At 35.7% G+C, this 16,560-nt stretch overlaps 1 protein-coding gene across 4 annotated transcripts in view; it reads right to left on the bottom strand.

Moving 5' to 3' along the window:
* Nucleotides 1–16,560, bottom strand: part of atrnl1a (attractin-like 1a) — a 264,774-nt gene that overhangs the window by 144,596 nt on the left and 103,618 nt on the right. For all 4 annotated transcript variants that reach the window (XR_007186758.1, XM_048204633.1, XM_048204632.1 and 1 more), the window contains one exon: nt 2,285–2,337. Coding sequence is in view for 3 of the 4 variants with exons in the window: in XM_048204633.1 (XP_048060590.1) it covers nt 2,285–2,337 (53 nt within the window). In the remaining variant the exon portion in view is untranslated. The remainder of the gene's footprint in view (nt 1–2,284; nt 2,338–16,560) is intronic.

Below are 16,560 nucleotides of genomic sequence, written 5' to 3'. Positions count from 1 at the left end.
TTAAACATAATTGCTTAAAGGTGGGGTAAGTAATTTTTCAAAAACACTGTTTGGAAGTTAGTCGGGCCGACATGACGGTTGAGGAGACAGAACAAGCACGAGGGAGATTTGAAGAAAAACAGAAAGAGAGATGCAGAAAGAGAGATGAGACAATACAAAAGAGCTCAAAAGAATATCACTGGAATGAAGGTTTATGACTGGGCAAGCGCTTTAGGACCCACGTTAATATTAGAAAAGCTTTCCTGGGCTGGAGAGAGCTAAGCGGGAAGGCCTGAAAACAGATGCGGAGGCTTCTTTGATTCTGCTCCACATGTGAGTAACACTGGGTTTCAGTGTCATTGATTGTCTGGAGCTGCACATGTGCTGTTGGCGACTAACAACAAACTCTTGTTTGTATTTACTCTTGTGTACTGTACGTTCATTTTTTTGTGCTTCCTTGTCATTCATTCATCATCTGTGCTTTATTTTTCGTGAAACATTATTTTGTTGCACGTCAGCTGTGATAAACAGAAATCCACTCTCACACTGTGTGCGTAACAGTGGCCAGCTAGTGAGAGTTGTGCAGGTAAACCACTGCGCACTGACGACCGTTAGAGAATGCGGTGTTTAGCGTCATTGTTAGTGCACTTGCCTCGCCTACTAGCAGCGACTGGGGTTTGAGACCGACTCGGAGCAGGGTGGTTAGTATTGGAGTGTGAGTTTCGGAGGCGGAGCAATGAAGAGAGGGGTGTGTTTGTTTGGGTTGATTTCAAATATCAACAATATCCAACAGCGTTTTTGAAAAATGGCTTACCCCACCTTTAAGACAGTCCCATTTATGTAATGCGAAACAAATCTTATCTGACTACTGTGATACTGTATTGAAATTATTCCTGTCCAAGCATTATTATTTTCATACTAAGGTGTGGTCACATCTACCATTGTTCAGCAAATTTTTACAGGCAAAATTCAGTCACTACAACAGGACTACAACATAGATTATGTGTTCATGAATTTTGTGTGAGGGTGAAAGATTTCACCACGCAGATTTCACAACAGTTTCAGTTGGTCATGCAGATTTGTCATGTTGACCAACAAAAAGCTGCTTGGTTTGAAAGTGAAGCTGAGCTTCGTTGAAAATAGGCATCATTGAAAATAGGCAACTGACCATTTTGCCTATTTTGCCATTCTGCAAAAAAAAAAAAAAAACTAATGCGAGCGCACTTTTGCAACATTTACAACGTTAGAATTTAGAATTTAAATAATACAGAATTGTTTTATCCAATTTACAGTGATGAATGAGATTCTCTCAATATTATTTTTGATTGATATGTGTACCAGATATTCCTTCCTAGTTTTTTTTCTTTTTTTTTTTTTTGAGAGACCCAACTAATTAGCCCAAAAATGTGATGAATTAAGGGCTAATTTTAGTCACACCCCCAAAATACATCATGTCCTCACTCTAGGGCAATTCTGATGATTCTCCTCAAAGAGTTCATCCCAATCATTTTCCAGTCACAAGCCATTTTCTAACAACATCAACAGAACACAGCCTCTCTCTGAAATCCGCCATAATCAACTGTACTGAGATCCTAAATCTCACTCTGGCCAAATAAGCAACATGTGAACTACACATCTCAGCTGTGGGTGAAGCCAAGAGCACACGTGTTTTGCTTTAGGCTAAGCTCTTGGCATTTAGTGACAAGGTCGACAAATAAGAGTCACTCACACACAACACACACATATACACATGCACATAAACCAACAGCAGACAGAAGCCAAGATGAACAACACAAGTGGCGTTGTACTGCTAAGAATAGATGAATGCTTGTGTGATGGTGTCTTGATGAGGGGTTAGAGGAAAACACTTCCATCTGCTGTGCTTCGAGAAGGTGCTGTAAATGTTTACTTTGTGAACACTTGATAAAGATTTTGAAAGTGCATGGTTTGACACAGGTAATATGTTTGAGTGTACAGGGCTGGATGACACTGAATAGTCACAATATATTGGTGATGCTCAATGTAGCCAAAAAAATTAACATAGTAAAAATTGCAATGACTTTAATGTTCTTTTTATTTGGACATTAAGTTTCCTAAGGACTGTGATATTAGATTACTTGTTACATTTTGAATAGACTTAGTAATGATGAAAAGGTGTGATTTTGGGGAACACACATTAAACAGATAGGAATACAGTATATTAACAATATAAACTGGCTTTAAAATATCAAGATATAATTGTTAGCCATATCACCCAGCCCTAGGTGTGTGTGTGTGTTTGGGACAGTGAGTGAGTGTTACTTACAGTAACATGTTCCTCTAAGTGGGTTGCCAAGGTAGCGATTTTCAGAATCACATCTGCAGTAAATTGATAGAAAAAAAAGAAAAAAAAAAAGAATTAATTTACAAATATGACACATGAAAAAAAACTACCCATCAACAGAGGAATAGTTCATCAAAAAAAAAAAAAAAAAAAAAAAAAATTAAATCAATCATTATTTACTATAGGCATACAACATGACAAGTTATTAATGTTTGAACTAATTCTTTATAAATGTCGACTAGTAATACCTTCAAAAGTTTGAGGTCAGCAAGATTTATATATATATATATATATATTATATAAAATATGTTCTTTTGAAATTTCTATTCATTAAATCCTGAAAATTATATCTAGCACTAAATCAGCATATTAGCATGATTTCTGAAGGATCATGTGACACTCAAGATTGGACTACTGGTTGATGAAAATTCAGCTTTAAAAAAAATATATATATATATATATTTTTTTTTTTAATATAAGCATATCAGAAAACAATTAAATTATATTGCAATAATATTTCACAATATTAATGATTTAACTGTATTTTTGATCAAATAAATGAAGCCTTGTTGAGCATTACATACCAACCTTTTGAACGGTAGTGTACATATCACTAAGTTGTTAGCGAACAAACACTCAAACTACTATGCTGCTTTGTCTCAGAACAATGTGTGTGAGTGTTCCTGGTTTGCAGGACCATAAAGGGCTGTGTGGTTGTATTTTTATGGTGATTTCTCCCTATGCTGCAGGTAGTATATTCCTAGCCAAGCTTGAGATGATTATAGTGGACGGGCCGTCAGGTGCCCTGCTCCTCTGAGGCCTGAAGAGGAGCATGAGACCACATTTCTGATCAATCCAGACTGACAAACCAAACAAAACCCTTTATGCTGTGCCAAAAGCACAAAACTATCACAAACTCTCTTAGGATCAGAGAGATGAGCAAAACCCGGTGTGAGTGGAATATACAGCATAAATACACTTTTTTTTTTCTATGTGTATGAGAAACATACATTTGTTTTAACAGTGGATTACAGTAATGCCTACACTTTCATTGTAGAAAAGAAAATCTGGAAGTTCTTGTATCGACGGCAAAGGTGTAGATAAGATTTTGTGAAGCACATTTATTTTAATGACCATTCTTGATATCAATATATTCAGTCAGGATTGTAAGAGACAGCTGTACCAACACTGATTGAGAGGATGACAGAGAGACAGAGAGAGAGAGACAGAAAGAGAGAGAGACTGCCTGTATGAAGAAAACAGTGGCATGTCTGGTTTAGTTTAAAGCAAACACTCATTACTGGCATGTAAACACTGAGTGTTTATTATTCACCTCATGCTACAGAAGCAGTGAGTTCATGTGTGTGGATTCAGATCTCAATAAACACACAGACGGATGGACGGACCAGCAGGGCAAACACGCATGATTAATCACCAAATTGCCCTTTGAAGAGGAGAAGTGGCCGAGGGCCTGAGAAAGAGTCTTGCATCGGACTCACACAAGGAAGGACGAAAGAAAAGGTGCATTTATTTTATTAAAAAATACAATAAAAAGCTGAATTTTCAGTAGCCATTACTCCAGTCTTTAGTGTCACATGATCCTTCAGAAGTCACTGTATGACTTCTGAAGTCATATGACGATATGGTGAGAAACAAACATTTCTTCTTATTATTAATGTTGAAATCAGTTGTTTTGAGGAAACTGATTTTTTTCAGGATTATTTGATGAAAAGATTGTTCAGCATTTATTTGAAATCTTTTGTAAGAAATGTCTTTACTGTAACTTTTTGATCAATTTAATGCATCCTTGGTGAATGTAAGTATTCATTTATTATTAAAAAAAAAATCTTACTGACCCCAAACTTTCAACTGGCATAGTGGTATTAAAAAACTGATAACACTTCATTTAAAGCTGCTGTCCATAATTTTTTTTTTTGGTTAGAAATAATCCAAAATCAATTATTGAGCTAGTACATAACCACCAGCCAGCTCCTTACCTTAACCCGATTCACAACGGTACGCTTGTAATAATGTTTTCTAATTCGGGTGAGACTGGTGGGGTTTTTTTTGCGGGAAATTCGAGCATGTTGCCATTTGTCTTTGCATCATTGCGTCACGTTTGTTTACATAAAGAACGAGTCCCAGCTAACTAGACTATATCGCATATGAGCCGGATCATTTATAGCCTTTTCTCACAGCAGCTGCAATAATTAAACTTATCATTTGGACGGTTTATCATTTGATTATCATTAATCAACATTGGCAGCGTGATTTATTGTAATGTTTTTTTTCCCCCTCAGTTGGTCAGAACAAAAGTGGCAGACATCTTACAGATATTTTCCGGTGAAAATTCTTACTTTGGTCATACTTCAAGACTACAATCTGTGATTCCGAAGTACAGTATCCACACCAGTGCGGTGATTGACAGCAAACATTAGATTCATCCGCGCTGAGGAGCCGTGCCAATGCACAACCCACGTAAAGATGATAATTCCGCAAATAACTGCGATTGCAGGTTTCAAACAGAGATGGCGACAAAGAGGCAAAACCTACAGACTGCAGCTTTAAAGCCTACATATATTTATTGCATCATAAAAATATTTTTAATGCATTAATTAAGACTTTTAATATTATGCACTGTATCATCTCATGAATATTTGTAACCACAGTTATCATACTAATCTATTCTTAGAACACACTTTTAGAAAGTATAATGCATTAAAACACATGACGAACAACACATTTTAGATGTAACAAGGAATCTGCAAATATTATAATGCATTTTAACTTTGGTTACAATTATTTATGAAAAAATACAATGCATTATAAAGTATGAATACCATTATAATGCATCGTACATAAATGCTTTATAGTTATTGTTAAGACAACATACGTCAAAGCAATTTTGTATTATTTCAAATCAGGTGCTGAAGAAACTTGCATGACACCACCTCAGGACATAAACAAAACATAAAAATGGCAAAAATGGGAATTAAAAAAAGACCCCTTCAGGGCTCCAATAACATAATATTATTCCAGAGGAACATTTTTAATGCTGAGTGTTCACCAAGCACAGTGGGACAACAATACACACTGTGCTACGCTTAACAAGACATTTCATTATAGTTCAAATATTTCTAATTCTCTTCAACTTCAGTTTGCTTTTAAAACTCATATTTCTTCTCATTGGCTTTACACTGCACTGCACCATACAATACCCTACTGTTAAGGCTGTTTTCCTGCATTTTTTATTTCATAAAAATGTACATGTCTCCAAACTTTCGGGGGTTTGGAGCCAGCTGAGCAACAGACACTGAGATGAATGGGAATGCTAAGAGATAGCTAAGCTTTCTCTGGGTATGACTGACCTCTTTGCTGTTGAATGACAGCAGATTATAGCAAGAGCACCAAGTCCAGCACAACATGAGGTCCAGAAAAAGTGCAAGAGAAAGACATAAGACAGGGACTGAGAGAACAAATAAAGGGATGGAGAATGAAAACAGCAGGTGTCAGACAGTGGGCATGCCCTCTAGTCATCTGTCTACTCCAACTGCTCTCTAAGTTTGAAAAGAAAGAAAGAAGAGAAACAGGTGAGAGAGAGGAGAGAAAAAGTGTGGTACACTAACTGCCCTGTGTTGATCCTTCTAGCAACATGGTAACACACCCTTACTCTGACTAAATAAACAGAATGTGTGTGGCGCCTACTCGCAGGAGACTGAATTAGCAGATAAATCCTCGGAGTGCCACATTTCACACTGAGACAGCTCTGTGTGTGCGTGTCTCACAAAAGCATACGCAATTGTTGCTCGCAGGGTTTAAACGTTCTCGCTTGAGTACTCCTCAGGAGGGCCTGTCTAATTAAATAGCAGCTTCCTCGTGGATCACAAGCACACAAACACACACAACACTCGACATTATAAAAAGGGATATTAAATTAAAATGAAACAAACATGAACAAAATGAGTGCAGATGTGGTGAACAGGAAACTACGCTGCTAATAAACTACTAAATATATAAAACCACACAAATTACAATTTATTAAACATAATAATAAACAGATGAGTAAAGTGTGTAAAAGTCTGGTTGGATGGATGGATAAAAATATTTAAAAATTATGGCAGATAAAAAGATTAAAAATGGATGGATGGATGGATAAAAATATTTAAAATTTATGGTTGGATAAAGATATTAAAAATGGATGGATAAAAAGATGTAAAGAATAGATAGATGGATGGATGGATGGATGGATGGATGGATGGATGGATGGATGAAAAGACGTAAAGACTAGATAGATGGATGGTTGGATGGATGGATAAAAATATTTAAAAATTATGGCTGATAAAAAGATTAAATATGGATGGATGGATGGATGGATGGATACAAATATTTAAAAATTATGGTTGGATAAAAAGATATTAAAAATGGATGGATAAAAACATGTAAAGAATAGATGGATGGATGGATGGATGGATGGATGGATGGATGGATGGATGAAAAGACGTAAAGACTAGATAGACGGATGGATGGATGGATGGATGGATACAAATATTTAAAAAATTACGGTTGGATAAAAAGATTAAAAATGGATGGATAAAAAGATGTAAAGAATAGATGGATGGATGGATGGATGTAAAGAATGGATGATGGATGAAAAGATGTAAAGACTAGATGGATGGATGGATGGATGGATGGATGGATGGATGATGGATAAAAATATTTAAAAAATTATGGTTGGATAAAAAGATATTAAAAATGGATGGATAAAAAGATGTAAAGAATGGATGGATGGATGAAAAGACGTAAAGACTAGATAGATGGATGGATGGATGGATAAAAATATTTAAAAAATTATGGTTGGATAAAAAGATTAAAAATGGATGGATAAAAAGATGTAAAGAATAGATGGATGGATGGATGAATGGATGGATGGATGGATGGATGGATGGATGGATGAAAAGATGGAAAGACTAGATGGATGGATGGATGGATAAAAATATTTAAAAATTATGGCTGATAAAAGATTAAAAATGGATGGATGGATGGATGGATGGATACAAATATTTAAAAATTATGGTTGGATAAAAAGATATTAAAAATGGATGGATAAAAAGATGTAAAGAATAAATGGATGGATGGATGGATAAAAACAAAAAATGGATGGATAAAAACAAAAATGGATTGGATGGATGAATGGATGATGGATAAAAACAAAAAATGGATGGATAAAAACAAAAATGGATTGGATGGATGGATGGATGATGGATAAAAACAAAAATGGATTGGATGGATGGATGGATGGATGGATGATAGATAAAAACAAAAATGGATTGGATGGATGGATGGATGGATGGATAGATGGATGGATGGTAAGATATTTAAAAAAAATGAATTGATAAACGAATGATGGGTGATGGATGGTTATAAAGATAGAAATGGAAAAATATAGAAAAATACATGCAAACATAGACATATATATTATAGATACCTTTCTAGATTGATAGATGGTTCAATAAACATGATGTCAATAAAGAGTAACTTTTTAGTTGCATCACTTTACATGATGAGATGGATATATTAAAATGAATACATAACCTACAGGTGATTACCAAATATGTTTAATCATCCACCTAATTATCTTGTCTTGAGTTTATAATAACATTTATGTTAAAAAATAACATGCATGCCAAAGATAATATATTCTAGTGAAAAGATGGCACCTAATGGTTTTGCTTTTTTTTTTTTTTTTTTTTTTTTTTTTTAATGTAGCAATTTAATATTTTTATAATGAATGTTGTCCTTTATTGAAAAAATATTAAGGGTAATTAAATTGTTTGCAAAAATGTTATGGTGCATTAAACATCAGCAGGCCAATGCAAAGTCCAGATCAGGACAATTCAGCCGAGAGGAAGTCTGTCTTCAACAGCACTACCTTTCTGTCCTCTACTGGCTTCTAAACGAGTACCACATCTTCGTCTCTCCCGCCGTGCTGAACAGACAGCTCAGCTCATTACAGGAAACAGGCTAAAACAGGCCATGGGCCACCTGCTAGCTTCCTCTCTTTCTCCCTTCAATCTGTCTTTTTTTTGATCCGTCTTTCTCTCTCATTTTTTTTTCTCACACTCTCTCACTCTGACTCTCACCCTTCCTTGTGCTTTCAAACACAAAGACACAAAGCAACAAAGAGAAAAGAACCTTGAAAGAGACCTTGCTGTTCACCGTCTCACAGATTTTAAAACATCACTCAATCTCTGTCACTCTCTCTATATATAACTAACACTAGCTGTCAGGTTGACGGCTTTCAAAATAACACTGGAAAAAAAAAATTGCACCATGATCCAACAGACCTATAGAAAACATAATTGAGATTGCATTAATATCTCAGTTGTTTCTTCTAACGGCAGTGCAATGAGAGCAAATAGACATTTGTCTGAGGAAAACTTTCAGAAGACGCCACAAACATGCCAAGATGCCAAAGTCTGCAATCGAAAAACAGAGATTTTTACATTTGTCATCATATTCTTCCAGGATCAGATTGTCTGTCTATATATTTAGCTATGCATTCACATTAACTCTATAGCTCTAAACTCTTACTGTCAACAGTTTCCCCCTTTGTGTCTATTTCCCTTAAAGAGTTTTAAAGGTGCCGTAGAATAGAAAATTGAATTTACCTTGGCAGAGTTGAATAAGAGTTCAGTACATGTAAGTGACATACAGTGAGTCTCAAACACCATTGTTTCCTCCTTCTTGTGTAAATCTCATTTGTTTAACACTCTGAGGTCTAAAAATGCGCCGGCGCGTTTTGCAGGTTTTTTTTCACATTGCAGCAAAACAGACTTAAAATACTCTGTCATTTTTTGTCATAGAGACATAAGTAATATATCAATTGAAACTATAGAATATCTTCTTTTATTTGTATACACTCAGAGTAAAAACACAATGTTGTGCTTTTTGTAAAATAAAGAAAACTAACATGATGCGTGATTTCTCCTCTCCCTCTGAACGAAGTCCAATCTGATAGTTCTCAGAAAATGAACTGTAACTTAGTGAATACTAATCACAGAAAAATTAAACTTATGTCTAAAAAAACGTTAAGATGTCAGGTTTTAAATCATGTAAGTCAAATCGAAAACAAACCTTCTGTGTTTATGTAATCTGTATGAAAAGAGAGCCATGTCAGAAGTCCGTGATTCAGCTCATTATCCACTAATGCGGCCAGGCCCACGGAGCCAGCGCTATTCAGACACAAATTCAGAGGCAATACATGCATTCATCGTCTCAATCGTGTATTTATTGTCTTGAAAAGTGTTTATCTGGATGTAAAAGTCATGGTTAGCGAGCTCTAGAAGACATGCAGTTAGTTCCTGTTTTCTTTTCTTCTATAGATTAATTTTAGATGAGTTTTTGTTTCTTTAGCGCCCTCTGGCTGCAGTATGAATTGGAAACTCCGTTCATTGAATAGCCTCTTCTTCTTTTAGATGAATTTGTGGACTAAAAATGCACAGAGAGCGCCCTCCGACTTCAAGGATGAATTGAAAACACCAGCGCTCATAGTAATGACAATGAATATTAAATAAATATAACTCCTCTGTATAGAAAATTGACATAAGCATATGAGAATCCAATATTTCTCCAAATGTTCATGCTTTTAAACTAAAAGCCTATATTCAGACTCTTTGCATCACAGAAATACATTATATTTTAAAGTATAATATAAAACCATTACTTTATATTGTAATAATATTTTTCTGTATGTTTCATATATCATGATGAGCTTGAGACATCACAGAAGGTTTTTTTCACAGCCTACCTGACTGAAATGCCTCATTAATATGCAAGTCATTTCAGCTCATTACTATCCAATTCTTTTGTCTTCTCAGGTGAGAATGGCCCATTATTCAGTGGTGATTCACGCCTCCATGCATACTGTGTTTCTTGGCAAAAAGTGTCTTACAAAAACTAAATCAATATATTGTTTTATATGAAGGAGTAGGCAGCATAATTTTTACATAATTTTGAAGCAAAATCTCTAGTTTACAACCTCCAATACCCTAAAGTATTGTAAACAGATTTACTATACTTTTTTTGGCCTTATTTCAGTGACTTAAGTTTTTTGTTTTTTCAATAACCACGCATAAATGTTATTCCTTCAAAAACACAAACATGTACATACATGTTCCTCACATATTATTGTAGCCTAGTTTGTGCTGAATACAGTGTAATGACACTTTTTCCATTAATATGTTTATGAACAACTGAAAAAAGCACAAATGTCAGGGCATGTCAAAACTTCTCCAGGCCCCAAATCAGCCTCAGACTCCAGAGGGTTAAAAGACCTCTGAAGAACAGGCGAATCTCACCATAACACCGACTGTTACATAACAGTCGGGATCATTAATATATACGCCACCAATATTTGCATATGCCAGCTCATGTTCAAGGCATTACACAAGGGCAGGACGTCTGGATGTGCAAAGCTGAATCATCAGACTAGGTAAGCAAGCAAGGACGATAGCGAAAAATGGCAGATGGAGCAATAATAACTGACATGATCCATGATAACATGATAGTTTTAGTGATATTTGAAAATTGTCTCTCTATACGTTTCGTTAGCATGTTGCTAATGTACTGTTAAATGTGGTTAAAGTTATCGTTTCTTACTGTATTCACGGAGACAAGACTGTCGTTATTTTCATTTTTTAAACACATGCAGTCTGTATAATTCATAAACACAACTTCATTCTTTATAAATCTCTCCAACAGTGTGTAATGTTAGCTTTAGCCACAGAGCACCATCAAACTCATTCAGAATCAAATGTAAACATCCAAATAAATACTATACTTACGCGATTAGACATGCTGCATGACGAACACTTTGTAAAGATCCATTTTGAGGGTTAGATTAGCTGCGTGAACTTTGTTTATGCTGTTTAAGGCAGTCGCGATCTCGGGGGCGGGGAGCACGAGAATTTAAAGGGGCCGTAGCCTGAATCGGCGCATATTTAATGATGCCCCAAAATAGGCAGTTAAAAAAAATGAATTAAAAAAATCTATGGGGTATTTTGAGCTGAAACTTCACAGACACATTCAGGGGACACCTTAGACTTATATTACATCTTTTGAAAACACGTTCTACGGCACCTTTAAGACAATCCTCTACACTCATCTTCACTTTTGTCCTTCTATACCTGCCATAACAGCTTTGAACAAATCGGCTGATGAATGATTCAAATGACTCACTCATGAAGACAGTCACTTGTCGCCACCTACTGGCGTAACCATGTAACCTGCAGAAAGAATGACTGAAAAGTCCCCACCACTGCAGTGTCTTTCTTATGACAGTATTTATTGTTTTAGTATCTTGAAACTCTCTTGTACAAGCAGCATTTTGCACTCAAATGAGATTACACCTTATAGATTGCCCTTCTTTTCCTGCTATAACAGCTTTTGTCTTTATTTGCTCCCATTTAGACACAAGAGCATTAGTAAGTGTGTTTCCATGCACTTTTGATCAAAAGTTTGATTTCAGTTGGATGAAAGCATTAATGTCTTCTTAAAATGACAACTGAAATCATCAAACTTGGTTGTGTCATTAGTGACACACAGATCCGAATCACTAATTCGAAACAAAAGATTTATAAAGCTCAGAAGCTTCATGAAGCAGTGTTTTGAAATAAGCCAATAAATATCAGTGTTAATTTCGTTAATGAAAAATATGACGAAAAATGTTCGTTGACTACCTTTTTTTTTCCATGACTAAGGCCTTGTCCACCGCTCTGTCTATCTGTGAGCGCTTGAGAGCGCTTCAGCTGCGCAGCGTTTTTTTTTTTTTTTTTTCAGTTGAGATGCTTTGTTGCTATGATACGGAATATCTGCGGCACTGTTACTTATAACTGATTTTGCAGGTAATTTGTTTCAGACTAAAAATGTTGACACAATGTGGAATTTACTTGCTATGTATGTGCAGAGACCAGCAATATTAATTTCTCATCCATTTTGTTTCGTTCTCTGTTTGTTGATGTCGCTGTACAGCAAGAATGTTGTGACAGTTGGCCGGTGTTGTATTTGTCCCGCCTCTCCTCTACTCTGATTGGATGGCTGAATAAAAAGTGACAGTGATGAGCGCAACGTTTTACTCAAAGTTGAACATTCTTCAACTTCATTAAAATTTTTCATAAGTTTAAATTAATTGGTCTAAAGAGAAAAATTATAATGACTTTTTTGTCTAAAGACTACATATAAAATAGCTATCAAAATTAATGTTGATAAGTGTAGCTTGACTGGTGTAGAACGACATGAGGGTGAGTAATAAATTACATTGTTTTCATTTTTGGGTGAACTAACCCTTTAAGAAACAAAACATTAAACACAATTGTGATGTTTATCTAAAGTCATTTTTGCTTGTTAGTACGGTTGAATTGGATCATCGAAAGTCAGCAGCAAAGACATTGGTTAATTAAGTGAAATTAAATGCATAAACTATATTTGTGTAATGTTCCCAGCCATTCCCGGACTCCAATTCCCAGAATCCTCCCTGACAATCACCTGCACTCACTCATCCAATCAATAATCACTCACACCCAGCTGTAGCAAATTATCTGGACTATTTAGCCACACACACCCTCACACACTTGGCGAGGTCTTGTTTACTCTTGTGACAATTCTTATTTACCCTGTCTGTCTGCCTGTTTCTGATCCTGTTTGTTCCCCGTTTACGATACTCTGCTGCCTGCCCTTTGGACTGTTTATTGTTTCCTGGATTTGTGATTGTTATCTGCCAGCCCTGACCCATTGCCTGTTCCTCGACTACGATTCTGCCTGCTCTCTGCCATACCTGTTTGCCACTGTTTGACCCCTGCCTGTTTGACCACGAGTTCTGTTAATAAAAGCTTGCAGATGGATCTTACCCTGAGTCCCGCCTCGTTACAATTTGGATTATTTAGAATTTAATTATGCAGGTTTGTGTAATATTCAGAATTTGCATTTCACTGTTTTTATTCATTTAGAGCAGTGGTTCTCAACCTTTTTTGGGCCAACGCCCCCCTGTCCATTATCCAGGTCCTTTACCGCCCCCCAAACACCATTAGCCTACATCATGAATCCATTTTCCAAACCGTGTTTTTGTCTTATCCTGAATCACTATGACACACCTATAATAAGAGTTTATATATTATATTTATATTGGGACTATTAGACTGGTTCGAGTCAGCAGCGCTGCGGAGTACAATACAAGACGCCTGCAATTTTGATTATTTACCGCTAGAGCTCCAAAAGTTACGGACTGCAGCTTTCATAATTAAAAAGCATGTCACTGAAAGCCAAATAACAGATTTGATTTAACTGAACAGTGGCAGGCAGCCTGGACAAGCTGGAACCGGAACCTCCGAAATCTGATCCGGCACCTCATTTGGGGGATCCCCCTCTCATATAACACCAAAAGTGGTCCATGCCGGGTTTTGTGTTTTCCAACACATAAGCAACATTTAAAACAGTGGTTGTCAAACTTTTTTTTAAAGAATGACCTTTTTTTTTTTTTTATTGAGTCAAGCATAAGAATACTAAAATATATAATATACATATACAGAACAAGAATAAAAACTTGTAAGTAGCTATAAAAAAGCCCAAACGAATTAATTTGAAGCGAAACTGAAAGTAAAAACCGGTGTTCTCAAGCAGCCTCTCGTTTGGCACGAATTCAAATGTTTCCATATTAGCAATGTATTTGGATGCAGAACTTTTATTTATTGTGTCAAATAGGATTTGTACTTCACTCCCGTTTCAGTATCAATGAAAAAAATCATCCTCTTCAAATGAGCAAAAATGTCTTTGGCAGAACCAGTTTCAGCGGTGGTCACGCTGAACGGCACAGATAGGATACTACGGAGTATGTACGAGCAGTGTAATTTTTTGTATGTTTGGCTGACGGTATTTTATTTTGATAATGAACAGTCTGCGATGTCAAGTTTGCAATGAATATGTTGAGTGCGCACGCGAGGCGCCGGCGCGATCACTTCAACTGTTTTCTTATACCAGCAAAAACAACTTAAATACTCCGTAATTTACAGATATGAGTTATTCGATACTGCGAAGTTTACTTTTATACACTCACACTAAAAACAGAACATGTGCTTTTGCAAAATAAAGAAAACAGGATGCACAGTTTTTTTCTTTCGCTTTGTTAATCAATTAAGTCAAATATATTTTGTTTATTTATTCATTTTAGACTATGCTTTTATGAAAATGCCAACCCATTTTTTAAGTCTCGTGACACAGGGTTTGAAAACCTGTGATATAAAGAATACATATAAATTACATAATTACATCAATTATAGACATATAAACTTCGATGACGATGTTTTCTGAAACTTAAGCGTGCAAGTCGCATGTTTTGCATTATGAAGGGAACTTGTGACTACAGAGAGAGCTATTTGTGTTGTTGGATATCGTTTTATTGAAATGCTGTGAGGAGACGCAGAAGAAGTGATGAAATACTGGTTAAACGCGTATATGCCCATACACTGGTCTCCACATGAACGCGCTTGCGCACAAAATAACTACGAGTTTAAACATCTGATTTCTATGTCGAGGGCTGTTTGTCAGACTTTGTTGGGCCTAATACATAATGGTGTTATGGTGTTTTACGCACAAATGGTCACTACACACCATGAGTATGCCAATGGTTTCCATCACCTTAACGCGCAGTTGAACTAACGCAAAACTCAAGATAATCTGCGTCTGCCTATTGAATTTCTTTGATAATTCTGGACAGTAAAAACGACCATAGGCTGCTATACGGTCATTTCAGCGCTAATGTGTGCACTTAGGATTTATTACGCATTTAGGAGAGTATTTCAAGAAGCTGCTTACATTAATCTTACTTTGGAAAAAAATAATAAATGCAATCATGATTTTTCATAAATTATGTTATAATTATAGGCGTAAATACCTTGGTATCAGCTTAATGTTATCATCAATGGTATAATTAATTCAATTCAAATTTATTTGGTTTGTCATGATTAATTTGTGTCCATAATAAGTAAAATAAAAAAATAAATAAAAAAAACTTCTAACAAGAATAAACACATATGAACAATTATTAAATTATTAATGCATTATTAATTATTTTTAACTAGCCTATCTTGAAATTATCCAAGCAGCGTTTTACGCTCAGATGTGATGGCGAAATTACCTAAATGTGATTACAGAATATATTTAAATTAATTATCCATCAAATTTTCATTTTCTCCTTACAGTCTTGCGAGTTAACAATAATGCCCAGTAAATTACTTTGTGAACAAAGAAATCATTTTGGCATTAGGCATTAAAAATGTAAAAGTTTTACCTTACAAATAGAATTTAGTTTCATTCATTTTAAAATTCGTCACCGGAGTGAATGGGAACATGATTTATTGAAAATATTTGAAAATACAAGTGGTTCTTAAGTCAGTACTTTTTTAATGGCTTGTCAACTTTCCATTCCTCCGCTGCGTGGTTCTAGTCAGTGCTGGATTCAAGCCACCACCGGATTGTTGTCAGCGCGAAACACATTTTTGTGCACGTGAATTCTTGTCAGCGCTTGAGCGCTGGTCTATGACTTGAAAAATAATCGTTGCAAAAGAAATGATACATAGCCTAGCTTACATGTTGCGTTAAACTGGAGGATTTTAGAATGTTGTAGGCAATTCTTTTGCAAGTAATTACACGTTTAATCTTGTCTTGCCTGGATCTTTGGTGTAAACTCGTGAACGCCCCCCAAGAACCCCTGAACGCCCCCCTTTTAAAAATCTTGCTTCCAACGCCCCCCGTTGTTCTCTGAACGCCCCCGTTGAGAAACACTAATTTAGAGGAATACTGAATATGTTTTAGTGCAAGTGAGATTAATAAATTGCGTTATTTTTAAAAAAAGTAAGTAAAAGTAATTTTGTTGCAAATTTAAAAGTAATGTGTTACTATACTCTATACTTGAAAAAAAGTAATCTGATTACATAACTTGTGTTACTTGTAATGTGCTACCCCCAACATTGATCAATAATGCATAGAACAAACATTATGTTTCAATGTTTTATGGTTGTGTTTGTACACCACAGTACTCTAATAAATCTGCAGCAGTTATGAATGTTATCAACAAAGACAAAAGCAAAAAGGACAAACAGTCCCTCAAAACACATATATTCACAGCTGTTGGGCCAGCTTACTCGGCTCATTTCACCAAACACAGAAACAGGCACATCTGAAAATAAAATGGGGCACGGATAAACATG

The sequence above is a fragment of the Megalobrama amblycephala genome, linkage group LG10 (assembly GCF_018812025.1).
Source record: "Megalobrama amblycephala isolate DHTTF-2021 linkage group LG10, ASM1881202v1, whole genome shotgun sequence".
Classification (NCBI taxonomy): domain Eukaryota; kingdom Metazoa; phylum Chordata; class Actinopteri; order Cypriniformes; family Xenocyprididae; genus Megalobrama; species Megalobrama amblycephala.
The sequence above is the reverse complement of the archived record's forward strand: the minus strand, read 5'-3'. Positions and strand labels throughout refer to the sequence as shown.